This window comes from Somniosus microcephalus, chromosome 9 (genome assembly GCF_052327205.1).
Source record: "Somniosus microcephalus isolate GS21.2 chromosome 9, FLI_Smic_1.0, whole genome shotgun sequence".
NCBI lineage: Eukaryota > Metazoa > Chordata > Chondrichthyes > Squaliformes > Somniosidae > Somniosus > Somniosus microcephalus.
The window spans coordinates 2,969,222-2,988,542 of NC_140995.1; the positions used below are offsets into that span (position 1 = coordinate 2,969,222).

The following is a 19,321-nucleotide window of genomic DNA, read 5'->3' on the forward strand; positions in this document are numbered from 1 at the left end:
ACTGAATAAATTGACACTTTGTTCATGATGACATTATGTTACAGTTCATTAAACTTTGATTTGGCAGCGAATGCAGCCTTAAAGACCTCATGAGAGTTACTATTGAATACTGCATTGAATAAAAATTCAATTTTGTTTGAAATGTAGCTGTAAAAACCATTTAAGAATGTATGACTGAACTAGGGAAAAGGTCGTTTTTTAAAGTACTCCTTTTTTCCCTATCTATGTGAAAGAAATTCTTTAATACTGTATTAAGAGTAGAATTTATAATGACACAGGCTACTGCTGGTAGGGGGCTGTGAAACCAGTGAAGAAGGAGTCTCTAAAGCTACCGGTTATGGAATAACTGCCTGGCGGATTCTGTCTGGTGCACCATACTACAAGCAGGTCACCAACTATGAGGAGGATGTTGGTGCTGTAAGTAGAAAATGTATTTTTTCCTACATGCTGACGTTTTTTACACAAACATGTTAATCTTATGTGAAATAACTTTGAATTTTGTATCGGGGTTTAAATGAACACTGCAATTATTTTAATTACCTGTAAATTTCAACGGTTAAGAGAAGTGCTGCAGTTGGAGGAGCTGTTTCTTTTGCACGTTCATTCATTTAGGAGAACATAACTGCACTATGGAAGTGGAGAAAACACAGCTGCTGAGAGGAGTTTCTTGCTCCCTCTTGCTGACATTGCAAGTGTCGGGCAACACAAACATAGGCGGGATGGCAACCCCGAGTTAGAGTGGAAAAGAGGATTGATTGAGAATGGGGAGGATAAAGAAAGGGGTTCTCAGCTTTGGGACCAAAGGGGAGAATTATACAGGCAATGAGTGGATAAGGAGGGATATAATTTGTCCTTTTTGAGCTTGCATTATCTTCAAAATTGTGAAATTATCGGTGCCTTTTTAGGAGTGCAAAAGCAAATACTGCAGATGCTGGAAACCTGAAATAATAACAGAAAATGCTGGAAATACTCAGCAGGTCAGGCAGCTTCTGTGAAGAGAGATACAGAGTTAACATTTCAGGTCGATGACCCTTTAGGAGTAGTTGATTTCTTGCACAAAAATATATTCTTTTAGAAAATTTGAATTTATATAGCCCCTGATCATGTCTCAAACATCCAAAATTGCTTCATGTACAATGAATAACTTTTGAGTGTAGTCAGTATTGCTATGCAGGCAAACACATTGTCCCGGACTTTGCGGCATGAATAACAGTGAGGCTATCTGCGCTCACCGCTATTGAGGAGTACATCGGACAGCAACTTCGGCGTCCGCACATGCGCAAACCAGGAAGTTGCTGTCCGATTTGCCCTGCTCCTCCACAAAGGCTACACCAGTATCTCGCTGAGAGATTCGGCATTCAAACACATGAAAGGGCGTGAAGTTGTGGTACTTATCCACTTAATACTCACTGAACATGCCAGAAAAAATTGGGGCTTGTCCATTCAAGTGTAAGTGAATTTTTAATGGCGTGAAAAGTCTTAATTACTGCCAAACAACCTCTCTGGCACTGAATTTACTTTTTACAAGTGTGGAGTCTCATTCCTTCAGATTTTAATTGTTGTTAGAGATTTTTTTTAAATTATTTTTTGTCTCTTGTATCTCTCTCTCCATCCCATCTTTCTTGCCCTCTCTCTCTTCCTCTTTCTGTCTCTGATTTTACATTGAATTAAATATTCTAACTTGCACTCCCTGGTTTAGAGTCTGCTGCTTACCCTGTTCACACAGGTCCCAGACCCCCTGCAGAGGGTGCTGCACTGTTTCAGACTCCCAGTGACCATAAGTTGCTGCGCAAAAGTCCACAAGCAGCTGTAAGCGTAATGAACAGTGAGTGCCATTTGTTCACCACTGACCACAAAATCCGGGCCATTAGAAAAATAATGGCAGCTACTTGGAGAGGATGTTTCCTCTTGTGGGAGAATCTAGAACTAGGGGGTCACTGTTTAAAAATAAGCGGTCGCCCATTTAAGACAGAGATAAGGAGAACATTTTTTCCTCAGAGGGTCGTGAGTCTTTGGAACTCTCTTTCTCGGAGGGCGGTGGAAGCAGAGTCTTTGAATATTTTTAAGGCAGAGGTAGATAGATTCTTGATAAGCAAGGGGGTGAAAGGTTATCGGGGGTAGGCGGGAATGTGGAGTAATTGGATCAGCCGTGATCTTACTGAATGGCGGAGCAGGCTCGAGGGGCCGAGTGGCTGACTCCTGCTCCTAATTCGTATGTTCGTATGTACTTAATCTCAGTAATGGTGGAATGGACACTCTGTATTGAGATTGTGTGTGCGTCTAAAAATAATGACCTGCATAGGTCTAAGAAAAGATCCAGGACATTTTTTTAAACATTATACAATAATACATTATGTACAATGCAACTCTATATTGCAAAAGCAAACTTTTTTCAAAATTTCTAAATCATAAAATCATGTTTATTTAACGTCTGAATAATAACCTGTATCTTGTGTTTTGTTTTCAGTCACAAAGAGGTTTATTAAGGATGCTGAATTTTCGAGCCTTTTGGAGACAGGAACCAGAGCAGGTACGATTGTGTGAAAAAGTGACCATTTCGACTGCTGAGTCAGGGAAACTCCAGTCTTCTTTACTGTCCTTTTTAAGATTTCAGCCCACAGTGGGAAAACAAACCCTAATATTGCAGTTAATGCTATTTTACTTCTTAACTGTAAGATTAGTCCTATACTTCAAAAATAACAATTTAAAATATAAAATTTGAACAGTTATCCTTGCTTTATTTTCTCCATTTCATTCCTCTGTCTCTCTCCCCACCACCGCTCTCTCTCTCTCTCTCTCTCTCTCTCTCTCTCTCTCTCTCTCTTTTCTTCCTCCCTTTTACCATCTGCATTTCTCTTTCCCGCCTTGCCCCTTTTTCTCTCGCTTGTCCTCTCCTTCACCCATCGTGTACGTGTGCGCGCTCTCATTGTTTCTCCTTCACTCTTCTTTCTCTTTCCCTCCCCTCATTCTTCTACCTTTTCTCTCTCTCTTGCCCTGTCACATTTTCTCACCCTGCCCTGTTTCCATCCCCACTCTCTTCTCTCTCACCATTTCAATCACTGACATTCATCTTCAGCCTTTCCTTACTTCCACTTTTACTTAATATTTAACCTGTTCTATTTTAACTACTGTATATCTTTCTAAAAAAAATAAAAGCTTCAAAATACAGTTTCCTTCGGCCTACCCAGCTCTTCCATTTAGTTTTGAGATGGGACCAACGTTGGAAAAATTCATATAAAATTAAAGCCTACAGAACATTATATCCATAATTGTTCAATTAACTACCTATCCTTTAAAAGCTATTTTTTCTTACTGAAGATGACACTGTATTAAAATTCCAGGCTGTGGGATAAGGAATTCTGTGCCTAGGCCCCACTAAAGGTAAGGAGGGGTGGGGGGAGGGCAGGAAGAGGCCTTAATGTTGACCAGGACATTGGGAGAACTGCCCTGCTCTTTGAATAGTGGCATAGGATCCTTTGTCTACCTGAAGAGGCAGACTAGGTTTTATGTCTTGCCCAATGATGAAAAGCTCCTTCGCTATTGTACTTTAAGGGCTGGCTTTTCATTGAAGAGGCGGGTAGGAGGCGGGACTACAACTTTCGGGGTTGTAGTCCCGCCTCCATCGAGTTCTAGCCAACCCACGCGATTTTGACTTGATTGACCTTGTTGAGCCCACCCAGCGGGCTCAGCAGGCCAATTAAGGGCCACCCGGCAACAGGTGATGTCACAGATTGACATTTCATCTGTCAAGACCTTTTTGACATGAAATATCAGTGTTTCACAGCTCTTTGAAGCTGTCAAACACTGACAATCTGTACTCCAAGTTAATTCCTTCCTCTCAGGCTGATTTAGAGATCTCTCCGGAACAGAAAGCTGAATGCTGTAACTTTTGACAGCTCGTGGCCATTCTGCTTTCTGTGCCGGTGAGATGAGGGACTCCCGAGACCTGAAGGAAGGAAGGCTGTAAAGGTAAGAAAAGGTAAGTAAAACTTCTTTAAACACTTTACACACACCAAACACATTTACCTTTGCACTCATGCACCCATCACTCACCTGAACACCGGACATCTTGGCCCCTCCAAGCCCCTTCATCCTGACGGCCCGCCTCGCTAACTTGGCGTGGTTTGGAGCTGTCGGGAATCCCACATTTCACCAATATAAATAGGGATTAGGCTAAAAACTGCCTGTTAACAGGCAGTTAATTGGCACTAATCCCCTTCCCGCCTCGGGGAGGCGGGTCACAGTGCGGGTCGGGTACCCACCTCCTTTGAAACTGGCATGGAGGCAGGTTGGGGCAGTGATGGGTTCGTGCCTCCCGATTTTGGGATTTTAACCCCCCCACACGCCTCCAATCCCGCCTCCACGGCCCAGTGAAAATCCTGCCCTTCGTGTCAGCCTAGATTATGTACCCAAGTCTTGGAGTGGGGCTTGAAGCCACAACCTGACTCTGAGGTGAAAGTGCTTCGATAGAGCCAAGCTGCCACTTCATAATCTGCTCTTGTACATTTCTGGCATATCTGTGAGTCATTTTTCACAGAAGGCTTGCAAAGCAAATTTACATTTCTCGCCTTTTTAATTTGATGGTCGGTATCCTGTACCAATACTGTGTTGTCAGAAGTTGGAATAAGAATGATTCCGAGTCCATTATTTTCTTCTTCAGTGTTGGTATCTTGATTCTAATTTCATTTGCTATTAACACAGTCATATTCGGCTTGCTGTAATTCATCTTTAGAGCTGGACTCGTCAGGCAACTTACAACAACAATAACTTGCATTTATATAGCGCCTTTAACAAAGTAAAACGTCCCACGGCGCTTCCCAAGAATGTTACCAAACAAAATTTGACACCGAGCCACATAAGGAGCTATTGGGACAGGAGACCAAAAACTTGGTCAAAGAGTCGTTTTTAAGGAGCGTCTTAAAGAAGGAGAGAAAGAGGTGGGAATAGAATGGGGCACAGGGGCAAGCTTGTTGCGCAGTATATCCAGCATTGCAAGTTGGATTGAATGCTCGTAACAAAGCTGCTGTTTTATAAGTATCCAACATTTAGTATCATACTGCAATCATCACTTGTGCTGCGCGCACGTTATTCGACAGCGAGAAACTGTGATTTCAGCTTCTAGCAACTGTATATATATTTCAGCTAGCATAGAACTGTGAACTCGAATCAGCCCAAAGCTGCAAAACGTCATGCCTGTTCTGTGGACATTTATATCCACAAACTCCGTTCCCTAGCCACTGACTCCAACCCTCTCCCTAACATCTGTCTGAGGCTGAACCACACTGTTCGCAACCTTGGTGTAATACTTGACCCAGAAATGAGCTTCCAACCACATATCCGCAGCATAACAAAGATCGCCTATTACCACCTCCGTAACATCGCCCGTCTCCGCCCTGCCTCAGCTCATCCGCTGCTGAAACCCTCATCCCTGCCTTTGTTACTTCTAGACTTGACTATTCCAACACACTCCTGGCTGGCCTCCCACATTCCACCCTACGTAAACTTGAGGTCATCCAAAACTCGGCTGCCCGTGTCCTAACTCGCACCAAGTCCCGTTCACCCATCACCCCTGTGCTCGCTGACCTACATTGGCTCCCGGTTAAGCAGCGCCTCGATTTCAAAATTCTCATCCTTGTTTTCAAATCCCTCCATGGCCTCGCCCCTCCCTATCGCTGTAACCTCCTCCAGCCCCACAACCCCCCGAGATATCTGCGCTCCTCTAATTCTGCCCTCTTGAGCATCCCTGATTATAATCGCTCAACCATTGGTGGCCGTGCCTTCTGTTGCCTGGGCCCTAAGCTCTGGAATTCCCTGCCTGAACCTCTCCGCCTCGCTACCTCTCCTCCTTTAAGACGCTCCTTAAAACCTACCTCTTTGACCAAGCTTTTTGTCACCTGCCCTAATTTATCCTTATGTAGCTCGGTGTCAAATTTTTTGTTTTATAATACTCCTGTGAAGCGCCTTGGGATGTTTTACTACGTTAAAGGCGCTATATAAATACAAGTTGTTGTACTTTGTTATGCATTGAAGAAATCTGGTCTGACAACGCCTCAGTTTTAAAAATCTCATCCTTGTTTTCAAAGCCCTCCATGGCCTCGCCCCTCCCTATCTCTGTAACATCCTCCAGCCCCACAAGCCTTTGACATCTCTGTGCTCTTCCAATTCAGTGCTCCCTAAAGTGAGGGCTCAACAGGTGGTGTGGGAGGGAAATCCTAAAATAATGAAACATAAGCTCAGAATGGAGTCGTCCTGCTGGCCTCACTTCGTTCTGGACTCTGCACAAATTCAGAAGGTTTAAAAAGAACTGCCACTTTTCTTCTGCCCTCTTCTTCACATGAAGCAGGTGCTAATGCCGCCATCTCCAATCTTTGAAATATCTGTACTTGTACTTTTCGTGCTTTGACTTAACCTCTGTTCAGCTGGACCTGTTTGCCACTTCAGTTTTATACAGAGTGAGTCTGTCTGCATTCTGCACTTTGACAAGCTATCACTGATAGGTCCCAGGAATGTGACGTGCAGCAGGCCAGAAGCTAGCGAGGGAAGTAGGGTGCCACAACAGAGAGACAAAGTTTCAAGCACGGTTCCCAGCGATTGAGTAAACTTCATTCTTCATGCACCAGTTTTACCATCAAAATCACAGAATTTTTAGACTGTGCTTGCTGGAATTTTGGAGGTTGTTAAAATTCCTGAGAGACTTTTACTATCTCTATCTTGATCAGTCTGCTCCAGCTCTGCCACTTCAGTTTTCTACAGAAATTAGTCTGGATTCTGTTTATAACCTGCACTTGACAAACTTGTTGTCTTTCTCTTGCTGGAAGCCAACCCCACAGCCAGAGGGCAGTGCACACCACATTACAGTCAGTGGATACCATTCACTGGATTAAGCAAGCATGGTATCAAGTGAGAGACCATCATTCAGTCCTTAATAACAACAGAAAATGCTGGAAAAACTCAGCAGGTCAGGCAACATCCGTGGAGAGAAATTTGAGTTGACGTTTCGGGTCGAAACCCTTCTTCAAAACTTTTCAGTTGATGTTGAGGATAATCACGCCCAAAGTTGCAGATGAGAATCACGAGTTGTTGGAATTGATGACCAGAGCTGCCAAAGTACTATCAATCCGCGAGCCTATGTTTATAGATTCGTATGCAGGTTTTGCTTTGAATATGCCAAACACACGTCTTTCCATTAGAGGATTGAGAAAATTACCTTGTGGATACTCATCGCATTGAGCAAGCAATTGATGTCTGCGTGTGCTGGCAGGGAATCGGAGTAAATGTGATAATGCCCTGAGTGAACACATGCCTGTTTCCTATGCAGATTGTGACCGTATGGTAGAATTATTGAAGAATGAAACTGATATGGAGATGTGTTCTGAAACTTTCAAGTCCGTTTACTACCAGGCAAATTGATCTACGTCAACTCATATCCAAGAAAGAGACCGTCAACAAGTGACTAGCAGAGAGGGCAATAACCAGGGGGCATAGATTTAAAGTCATTGGTAGACGGATTAGGGGGGAGTTGAGGAGAACGTCTTTCACCCAGAGGGTGGAGGCAGAAACTCATCGCAGTTAAAAAGTATTTGGATCTGCGCTTGAAGTGTCGTAACCTACAAGGCTACGGACCAAGTGCTGGAAAGTGGGATTAGACTGGATAGCTCTTTCTTGGCTGGCACAGACCTGATGGGTCAAATGGCCTCCTCCTGTGCCATAAATTTCTATGATTCTATGACTTTAAAAAAAAAAAAAAGACGCTCAATGAGGGTCTTCTAATGTTGTTTATAGTATTCCAGTAATACTATTGCTGTTGAATAGTGTTTGTATTGGTAATGTTGAAGTTAAGACATTGGCCCTAACGGTGACGCCATCAGCGCTCACCATTATTTAAGGAGTAAATCGGACAACCACTTCCGACATCCGCACATGCAGTTAAACACGGAAATCAGGAAGTTGCTCTCCGAGTTGCCCTGCTCCTCCAGAAGCTTTGCTATAACAGTATCTTGCTGAGAGACTCGCCATTGAAATACATGGAACGAGTGAAGTTGCTGCACTTGCGTGATGTATACCCACTAAACTCAGCAGAAAAAGTTAGGGCTTGTCCATTCCAGTGTAAGTACATTTTTAATGGCGTGATAAGTCTTAATTACTGCAAAACAACCTCTCTGGCACTGAAATTTTACTTTTACAAGTGTGGAGTCTCATTCCTTCAGATTTTAATTATTGTTGAAGATTTTTTAAAATTTAAATTTTTTAATATTTTTTGTCTCTTTTATCTTTCTCTCTTAATCCCACCTTTCTTTTCCTCTCTCTTCATTTTGCTTTCTGTACATGATTTGGCATTGAATTCAATATTCTAAATGTCACTTACTGGTTCAGACTCTGCGTGCCTCAGTAAAGATTCTTAATCCTGATGGGTTAAGGAGATACACAGTTGCTTGTCCTGTTCGCACAGGTTCCAGATCCTCTCTAGAGTTCGCTGCACCAAAATGGATTTCTAATCACTGCCAGTTCCAGTGCAAAAGCCCATAGAATGTCTGTGGGCAAGTGTAAGTGTGATGAATAGCTGGTGCCGTTCGTTCGCCGATGACCACAAAATCTGGGCCAATAAATACACTTTTATGTAGTTTCAGTGGTGTTTAATGTTGGTGTTCATGTTGATTACCTTCATGTTTGATTGCGCAACCGCCTTTTAAAGTTTAGGTGATTACATTTTCAATAACAAAATACTGTGATACTGTTTGTCTTTCAATGTTAAGACAAATGTTAATTAGTTTAATGTTTGCCTTTTCAATCAAACAAAATAATGTTAGTGTAATTTTTAAAAATAAAACGGTGCCTTTTCGCACACTGCCTGTTTATTGTGACCACGTGTAAATTATGGGAAATTGGGCAGGTCCTTTTGTTGACTACAATAGACAGTCTTGACTTGTATTATATTTTTCTAATTAACTTGTGGATCACCTGTGGTGTTGTCAAAATTGAGCTCCAGTTTGCTCTTTTGACTTGGAAAAGAAGCTTAATAGTTTAACAAAACTAATAATGGTATTGAGGCTATACTAATACAAATGTAATCCGAAGATGCGCATTATTGAAAGTATTTTCCTTGTGTGGTATGTTATGGCAATATTGTTCACCATTGGTTGCCTCTCGTGCCCTGTTTTGCAGGATGGAGTTTTCAAGATGAGTTTGTCTCCTGATGGAACACTCCTGGCAGTCATCCATTTCTCTGGAAAATTGACTTTATGGGAGATTCCTTCCTTGAGGCCACAGAAAGAATGGAAACAGGATATACAGGTGAAACTTGCATTGTCTTACTCTTCAATACAGAGAAAACTAAATGTGTTGCTTTTAGCCAAAACAAGACAAACAAACTTGGGCGTTCATGTGTGAAAAGAATTGTTCTTGGATAATGGACTGTGCATTCACTTTTATATTTCACATACAAAGCTGTGTTTTCAAGTATTGGAGATGCTCCATGAAGTTCTCATTATGGACAGTTAAGTAAGAGTGGGGCACTGTGGACATGAGTTAGGCTGGAGCCAACTATGTACAATTGAAGGGATAATTACTAGTCCTAGTCCCTTTAGGGCTACCCCAGATCAGGCGTATTCCTCAGACGTTCACTTTCAACTAAAGTTTGAGGTAGCTGAATCCTAAAGACGCTTAATTGGATCTAAAGGTCTGGACTATTCTCCCTAAAGGAAAAGAACAACCTGAAAATGTTACCGTCCTCCAGATAGCACTTTTAATAAGTTTAGCTAGACTGTAACGTTCCGGATATTATGAGGGTCTGGAAAGCTCCCCCAGAATTCTGCAACTCCTCACCAAAGAGTGTACAGAGATTGAGTTCATGAGTTTGATACAGAAATATTATGAGAGACAATTCTCAAAATATATAGATTTATTAAAGAACCTACATGTATTTTACAGTTGGTGAGTCAATCGCAACATTAACAGTTCCAAAGAGAAAACTTTACAATCTTATCAGAGATCCTTATTCTGAAATCTTAACTTCGCTACAGTTTTACAGTTCTTAAAGTTTATTCAGGATATCCACCAAAATCAAATACAGTACCGTTGATCCCCGAGGTAGAAAGAGTTGTAGACTTACAGAGCCTGTCTCTGAAGCCGAGAATCGCTTTGCCGCTTTACAGCGAGTCTAGTATCCTATTTGAGAGTTCAATATTTATACCCTTTTCCAGTGGTATTCCTTTAAGGTTTTCTGCTGATGTAAGCTAATTATCTCTAGTCATTTTTCTGCTGACCCCTGCAATTCCCAGTCATCTCAGCTGGTAGCATTAAGATTTGTGTCTCTACCCTAGGTGTCCTAAGCTTACCATAAAAACGGTGTGACAGCAGGTGTTTCTATTTGATGTCATTTTTACTAAGGCCTTCTGTTTGTGCTCTTGCAATTAGAACACCTTAACTAGGGTAATCTATGCAATTCCTAGTCACCTTAGCTGGTTGTAACACAGAATCGTGTCTCTTCCGTAGGTGTTCTAAGTTTAACACAAAAACGGTGTGACGGCAGGTGTTTCTTTTACTTGATGTCATTTTTACGAAGACATATGTTTCTTAATTTTATGTGCCTCTTTGCGAAGTGTAACTTAGAACACCTTACCCAAGATGCACCATTATCTTCTTGCCAAAGATTCAGACCGTCAGGAGCCTCCAACCTTCTGTTTCAACAAGGCCATTGACTCAGTGTCAACAACCATCCCATCCCCATAGCCAGAATGCGGTCAACAATGCAGCTTCTCCATTGTTCGGTTTCTAGATTTCCAGACCCAGTTTGTCCTGTTTCAATAAGGCCAGAATACTTTCATCGAATGGTGTCTTTTTCTGAATCGGTTTTATGGCTCATTCCTTCACACAATGGTCTATCTGTCTGTCTAAAAACAGTACATTTGCACATATTTCTTGATCATCACACTTCAAGTATCCTACCCAAGAACAAATATGAAGAAACAAAGCTAGTCATTTGTAATATACAGTGAATCTTGCCTGTAACAGCGAATACTGGTGCCAGAATATCTGTAGCCTCATAACTGACTTTATTGTTCACATTTTGAAAGAACACAGTCAGTTTTCTGACCAGCCTGTAATAGCAATTAAATACTTAATCAGCTCACTGCGTTTACTTAACACGAATTAGATTTTATGATCTTAAATCGACGCAGTTTCACCTTATCAAGAGAATAATACAGTGGACCAGATTTTGCGATAAAAGTAACAGTGAGGCTATCAACGCTCACCGTTAATCAGACAACAACTTCCAGCGACCGCACGTGCGCAGTTAAGCGTGGAAATCAGGAAGTTGCTGTCCGAGTTGCCCTGCTCCTCCAGAAGCTTCGCTTTAACAGTATCTCGCCGAGAGACTCCGCATTGAAACACATGAGGTTGCTGTGCTTTTTCAAAATTCGTTTATGGGATGTGGGCGTCGCTGGCAAGGCCAGCATTTATTGCCCATCCCTAATTGCCCTTGAGAAGGTGGTGGTGAGCCGCCTTCTTGAGCTGCTGCAGTCCGTGTGGTGATGGTACTCCCACAGTGCCGTTAGGGAGGGAGTTCCAGGATTTTGACCCAGCGACGATGAAGGATTGGCGATATACTTCTAAGTCATGATGGTGTGTAACTGGGAGGGGAACTTGGAGGTGGTGGTGTTCCCATGCACCTGCTGCTCTTGTCCTTCTAGGCGGGTTTGGGAGGTGCTGCCGAAGAAGCCTTGGTGAGTTGCTGCAGTGCATCTTGTAGATGGTACACACTGCAGCCACGGTACGCCGTTGGTGGAGGGAGTGAATGTTTAAGGTGGTGGATGGGGTGCCAATCAAGCGGGCTGCTTTGTCCTGGATGGTGTCGAGCTTCTTGAGTGTTACATGATAGATAACCACTAAACACGCCAGAAAATGTTAAGGCTTGTCCACTCTAGTATTAATGGATTTTTAACGGCGTAATAAGTCTTAATTAAGCCAAACAACCTCTCTGGCACTCAAAATTTACTTTTATAGCGTGGAAGCTCATTCATTTGGAATTTAATTATTGTTGGAGATTTAAAAAATTAAAATTTAAATACTTTCTTCTGTCTCTTATCTTTCTCAACCCCATCTTTCTTTTCCTCTCTTAATTTTGCTTTCTGTACATGATTTGGCATTGAATTATATACTCTTAATAACTTGCACTTCCTGGTTCAGACTCTGCCCTGCTCATTAAGCATTCTTCGATTTGATTGGGTAAGGAGATATACAGTTGCCTTCCCTGTTCTCACATGTCCCAGATCTCTTGTAGAGGGCAGCTGCTCTGAATTGGATTTATTACCGCAAGTTCCAGAGCAAAAGCCCATCGAGAGTCTGTGGGCAAGTGTAAGTGTAACGAACGGCTGGCGCAGAGGACCACAAAATCCAGGCCATTGTGTATTACATGGCATGGCGATCCTGTCCATATAAAACAACATGTGATCTGATTTACTGTGAGTAATGACACAGGCCATCTGCTAGAAATGTGTGTTTTTTTAACCAAGGCACATCCGGTGCCATTTTCTCAGCTACACACTTTTATGGAGCATTGCTCGTTTCCGTGTCATACTTGAACAAAGTGCAGTTTAAGCTGTTGTTTGGACTGTATGAAGGCCACAAGCAAGTGGAAAGGAGGGGGAGGAAGAAATATGTAAGCAATATATGAAATGAGTAAAGGACATAATATCTCTTATGGATTATTATTCTAACTACCCCAAATAAACTGGCAAGGAGAAGTCGAGAAAGGGGCATAGGGAATGGAGTTTTTACAATGTGTGCAGGACTCCATTCTTACCCAGTATGTAAAAAGCACAAGAAGAGGGAGCCCTGCTGGATTTAGTAATAGGAATTGAACCAGAACAGATAAGAAGGGTAAGTGTAGGGGAACATCTAGATAATAGTGATCACAACATAAGGTTTAAGATAAAGGTCGAGAATGACATAAGACAAAGACCAAAGTCATAAATTGGACAAAAGCTGACTTTAAGGGGATGAGATGGGAACTAGGGAAAATGAACTGAAAATTTACTGAAAAACAAAGAAATAGAACAGCAGTAGGAAACATTTAATCAATAATGTCCAAGAGAAATAGATCCCACTAAAAAACAAGAACAAACTAGCCAGTAATGACGCGCCATGGATGAATAAAGATATAAGGGCAAAATTGAAACTAAAGAAACAGGCACACATTAAGCACATGGACAACAAAGGAGAGGATCATAAAAGGGATGTAGCGAATGGCATGCGGCGGTGCACGGCGGCCATGTTGCGAGCGAACATCACGTGGCCAGTGTGGTGCGAATGAGTGGCTGCTGATGAGGTCACATGGTCAAAATGGCACCAGGGCTGGTGGCGCAAAGCAGCAGATGACAGAAGTCCGGCAGGAGAGCTTGGCACGAGGCAGGAAAAGAGAGGAGCTCGCGGAGCACAGGTCCAAGGTAGAAGAGCGAGCAGAGGCAGGAATAATGCAGGGATAGAGATGGTACAGAGTGGTGGGTTATATTGGACAATGGTTATATAGTTGAGATGGGAAGTAACAATTCCCTCGTTCATCAGTCACACCAATAACTGTCAAATTTATATTGAATATTTTGAACATGTTTGACCTCTAAATTCTGGAGATTCAAGAGCCATAACTGCTTCCAACAGATTAGATGCAGTACAGAGAGCTGGTATATGACAATTTTATGTCTGCTCTTTAACAAATTAGGGCTCATTGTATTTCCTGACATTTGACGTTTGTGGTTTGTATTTCCATAGAATGTATGTTGCAGTATTTCAGACCTGTATATTTTTAAGGTATTGGGGAAAGGTACCACTCGGAGAAAAACGTTGTCAATTGGAAGAGTTTAAATGGTCAGGTAACAGATTCCAGTGATAGGACGCAAGCCTAGAAGATGTTGGAAAGACACATTGGCACCTGTGAAGAGAACGGTCCAGTTAATGTTTTAGTTGTGGACCCTTCATTCTGATGAAGGACCCTTATCCGAAATCTGAACCGAGAAGTGTATTTTCAACACTTGCAGTTTCTTTTTATTTATATTCCGTTGATGATATATTGGTTTTATGACGCTTAAGTCAGAGGTCTGTGCAACTAATATGCTAATTTATTGAACCTATTCCCTACCATTAATCTTTAGTGGAAAAATATTTTGCAGCATGTTATCTCAATGAACTGCTAGTAAAAATATTTAATTTATTGCTGTAAACATATGGGGGTCGAAGTTGGTCTCTGGCGGTGGCACAGAGTGGGCATTATCGGATTGGCCGCCCGTCACGACGTTCAGTTCCATTGACTGGAGCCTGATCCAACACCACCCGTTTTGCGCCACACTCAGAGAAATTTCTACCCCATAAATTCCTGGATATTCTTTAGCACATAATTGAGTTCAGGAGACTATTTAACATTAAGCAGCTCATGTGGCTTTTAGGGTTTAGTATTTATGCAATGTATAGGACCCACTGATCTCTTCTATGTCAGTTAAACCTTCACTGCAAACTGAGTTTCCGTTCTATAAAAGGCATCGAGGGGTATGGGGAGAGAGCGGGAATATGGTATTGAGATAGAGGATCAGCCATGATCATATTGAATGGCGGAGCAGGCTCGAAGGGCCGAATGGCCGACTCCTGCTCCTATATTTCTATGTACCTCCCCCATTTTTCTGCATTAGTTAATACAATTAATTCAGACCACTTCATTTTATCCCAAGCAACAATTCCTTCTCAGTTTAAACACTGGCTATTAAAATAGTTTAGTAACTCTCAGTCAAGTGCTATGGTTAAATAACTTTCCAAAATTGTAACTATTTCGCTAACAATAGTAGAAGGACACCAAAACTTGTTGATCCTTTTCTTCGATGAACATATATGTTTGTAACTTTCAAATACGAATGCTTTTTTCCAGGATGGATTCGATGCCATTAACCCTGAGTGGGCAAAATCAGTGGAAAAAAGGAAGAAAATAAAGGGTATGAAATGTCCGAAATAATGGTTTGGTTTCTCTGCAATTCTTATAGGGATTTATTTTTGTTTTGTTTTTAACAATTGGATTCTAGAAGATTGCTTTTGAATGGATAGTTCATTTGTTCCCTTTTTTGTCTGGCTGTTTTAAATTCTATTTTGAGTGCATGACCTTTCAACGAAAAAAAAATCCATGTGCAATTTCGGTTTGTTTAAGAAATGTGTATAATTTGAAGGAGATTGGACAGCAAGATGATGGAGACTCCAATAAAAAATTTTTTTTTTTTTTTTTTTTTATAAAAGTGCAGTAGGATCCAAATCTTAATACAGTAAAACAAAAAGCAAAATACCACAGATGCCTGAAATCTGAAATAAAAACAGAAAATGCCCGACACACTCAGCAGGTCAGGCAGCTTCTCTCCACAGATCCTGCCTGACCTGCTAAGCATTTTCAAATATGAAATTTCCTTTGCTTACATGGGTATTTAACAATATGTTTAATCTTGTATGACTTGCTTGCAGTTTTGCTTTGTTTAATGATCTTGGAAGAACATCAGCTTTTATGTAATCTCTCGTCCTTTAGCCCGATCGTCATTTTACCCCCTCAGTGATGTAAACTGGTGGGCTGCCAATGCAGTCATTCTGGCTCGTTGTTCTGGCGCTGTAACTGTATCATCTGTGAGGACATTGAAAAACCTGCTTGGATCATCTTGTGAATGGTTTGAACCTTCACCTCAAGTCACTGCTGCCCATGATGGAAGCTTTATGAGCTTAGAGGTACTGAATGTAAAACTTCCTTGTTATAGATTAATGTTAAAAAAACAGTAACTGCCAATAACTTCTTTTCCCTCAGTGGAGCTTGCATTTTTATAAATTAATAATTTGTCTGTTTTGGTCTTTTAACTTTCATGTCTTCCATCACATTTTAGTTGACATATTTATGGCTTTCTATTTTTCAACACATCTAATTTTTCCTCCCCATTTTACTCTGGTCATAATCATAGTACAATAAAGAAAATAGTTACATTTAGTGATTCTTGAGTGGAAAACAATAGCATACTCTCAGCAATCCAGAACACGCTGGCCTAGAAATTCAGTAAGGCGCTGCCAGCTTTGCGGCCAGTTACCGCCCAAAGAGGGCTTCTGCGCCAATAGAGGAGGTTGCGCTGATATTGAGCTCGGCGGTAATGGCGGCGGTAACCGGTAGCGCTGGGCCGGCACCGATGACGTCATCGGTGTGCGCAGTGCCCCGATGCCGGCCCGACGCCCATATTCAGTTGCCGCCGCCTCCTCCGTGGCGGCCGCTACTAACATCCGGAGACCAGGGCCTTACTGCAGCCTTAGTGGGGCGCATAAAGGTGGAGGTGCGGCCGGCCGCTTTTTCGGCGGCCGCATGCCCGCACCTCCTTCCCCGGCCTCCTCCACACCCCCCCCCCCCCCGCGGCATTGCCGGCTGCTTTCCTCGAGCCCGGCACTTCTCCGTGGTGCCGGGCTCATTTGCCGGTGCAATCCAGCGGCGATCTCCCCGTTGCAGGCACCTCCACCTTAAGAGAAGGAGGAGGCCTGCAGTACCGCAGCCTGCCGCACCGCATCGGGTGTCGCAGCGGCACCTAGAGCGCTGAAATTCAGTTTCAGCACCCCAAGCGGGGGCGGGCACACCCTGGAATAGCGCCCGGTTCCGACTTGGGGCGCAAAAACTGAATATCTGACGGTCGCAACTGGCTCCGCGCCCAGCGCTAACTTTTGGGCGCTAGCCAGCTGGCGGGGCCATAGTGAATTTCTAGGCTGCTGTCTTTCTTCACTTCTCTGTCTTCCATTTGCACAGGGATGGAAAGGATTAGAGAAGTCCATTTCAAGAAGACTAAAAATGTCAAAGATGGGAGAAGGCCATTTGTTCCATCGATCTTGTCCATCTAGTACACTAACTCACCTAGCTTAGCATCTAATTGTATTTTGCATTCTCCACTCTGCCCCAATAATGTGAATCCCATGTCCCTTCAACGTCTTACTGTGCTGATTCAGTTTCCTTCATCCTATGCCTATGTTGATCATTCTTTATTCCTCGAAACAATACTTTTGCATTTGTTGGTGTTAATACCCTGCTTTTCCCATCCTTGCTGACCTGCACTGACTTCCTGTTCCCCGATGCATTAAAGAATCCTTGTACTTATTTACAAATTCCTTCACAACTTAACACTACCCTACCTTCTCCCAGTCTTGAATGTCCTTCAGTCCTCTGAGTCTGGCCTTTTCAGCTGTGATGTTCCAGGACTGGTGATGTCTTGGCCCTACTCTCCCTAAATGCCTCTACTTCTCTCGTCCTCCATTTAAAAGCCTCCTTAAAATCTATCTGTTTGTCCATTCCTTTGGTCACCTCTGTTAGCTCCCCACATAGACTTGGTATCCATTCCTTTCTCGCTCTGTGAAGCACCTTGGGATGTTATTCTGCATTAAGGTGCTATAGAAATGCAAGTTGTTTATGGCATTCAACCTTCTTGATGATTTATTTATTGCAAGATGTGAAAAATGACCAACTACTCAACAATTGCTGACAATTTTGAATGCTGTGTAAAATTATCTGTATTGAATGGGACAAACCACACTCCCTCATGGGACAGGCACTTTCTACCGGCCATTTCATGTTTGTGAAGGCTTGTTTCTGAAACTTCCCTGTCATCTGAGATCCCCTTCCTGCATGTATGAAATCTACTCTTCCTGGCTTGCGTCCCTTTTCTCTGCTCCCCTGCCCCATGTTGCATAAATTAGCAATTCATTTCTCCTGCATCTTTGAGTAGGTTTCACTAGAAGGAGCTGGAAGTTGAAATTGGCAGGAGGAAGACTTGCCATACAATCAAGGCAACCTCTGTGAATTATAATTAATGCAATGTCATCGATTGTTATTCTGAGATAGGTGCTCTTTAGCAAAAAGTACAGTTCAACTTCATCACTATACCACAAACTCCTTCCAAACCTGAATCCAAGTCATCATGCCAGTTCAGTTCATTGGCTTCATAACAGGTGATCATTTGAACGTGTAAATGTAATGTTTCTTTTTTCTTTAATGTCTATCGGATGAGACGTTTGCTCTCTCAGGTGGACGTAAAGGATCCCATGGCACTATTTTGAAGAAGAGCAGGGGAGTTCTCCCCGGTGTCCTGGGGCCAATATTTATCCCTCAACCAACATCACTAACACAGATTATCTGGTCATTATCACATTGCTGTTTGTGGGAGCTTGCTGTGTGCAAATTGGCTGCCGCGTTTCCCACATTACAACAGTGACTGCACTCCAAAAAGCACTTCATTGGGTGTAAAGCACTTTGGGACATCTGGTGGTCGTGAAAGGCGCTATATAAATGCATGTCTTTTCTTTTAATTTTCTTCTTAGTGTGAAGTGAAGCTAGCTCACAAGAGGCATCGTTTGGAAAGTAATTCATTAGATGATGATGGAGGAGAGGAAGACTCTGACTCAGATGATGAATCCTCTGCCAAAGCTCGGTATTTTGGTTATGTGAAGCAGGGCCTGTATTACGTGACCGAAATGGAGCGATTTGCCCCTCCTAGAAAGCGACCACGAACAATCACCAAAACCTACAGGCTAGTGAGTTTGAAGTCTACAACTCCAGAGGAGCTCTATCAAAGAAAGGTCAGTATAAATTTTTAAAAAAAGAAATGGGCTAGAAATTAGTTAAAATTATTTGAGATACTCATGACCAATTCATTATAGCATTATTGGCTGTTGCATTGCATTAATCATAGCTGATTTGTGCAAATTCTCTACCTCCAACATTGGACAATTTATGTGGTAACTGAAAATCATAGATCACAATGACTTTGTGGTATTTAGATGACCACAATGAGCCTAGGAGAAATGATTATGGATTCAAGTTCCTGAGTTATCCGACAGTTGATTTGGCTTTGTTCCTCATAAATGGAGAATTTTACAAATTGAGACATGAAGAAAAACTGGAGATGGCTATCTCATTCCAACTCCACACACTGATAACCCAGTCAGTCATGGAACAACATTGAGAGAATCTGTGGAGAATCTTACATGAGCTTTTTGTTTCTCCCAATCTTCGCACCTTACTTACACCTTTCTTTGAATTTCAGAAAAAACTGTACTTTTAGATTTTTACCCAGTGTAATACCTAAAGTGACATTGTCATAGCAGAAATACTGTACGCCAACTGACCTGTACTGTATAGTGATGAAAATAAAACTGCAAATGCTGAAAATCTGAAATTAAAAATAGAAAATCTGGGAACATACAGCAGTTGGAAAAAGAGAAGACTGTTAAATATTTGGACGTCAGTTACTTTTCAAATGCTTAGCACTGAAGATAATCCCGTAAG

At 42.2% G+C, this 19,321-nt stretch overlaps 1 protein-coding gene across 2 annotated transcripts in view; it reads left to right on the plus strand.

Moving 5' to 3' along the window:
• Nucleotides 1-19,321, plus strand: part of nbas (NBAS subunit of NRZ tethering complex) — a 300,213-nt gene that overhangs the window by 26,916 nt on the left and 253,976 nt on the right. For both annotated transcript variants that reach the window (XR_015079464.1, XM_085996289.1), the window contains exons 10-15: nt 279-417; nt 2,468-2,530; nt 9,163-9,291; nt 14,912-14,975; nt 15,551-15,744; nt 18,355-18,612. Coding sequence is in view for 1 of the 2 variants with exons in the window: in XM_085996289.1 (XP_085852415.1) it covers nt 279-417; nt 2,468-2,530; nt 9,163-9,291; nt 14,912-14,975; nt 15,551-15,744; nt 18,355-18,612 (847 nt within the window). In the remaining variant the exon portion in view is untranslated. The remainder of the gene's footprint in view (nt 1-278; nt 418-2,467; nt 2,531-9,162; nt 9,292-14,911; nt 14,976-15,550; nt 15,745-18,354; nt 18,613-19,321) is intronic.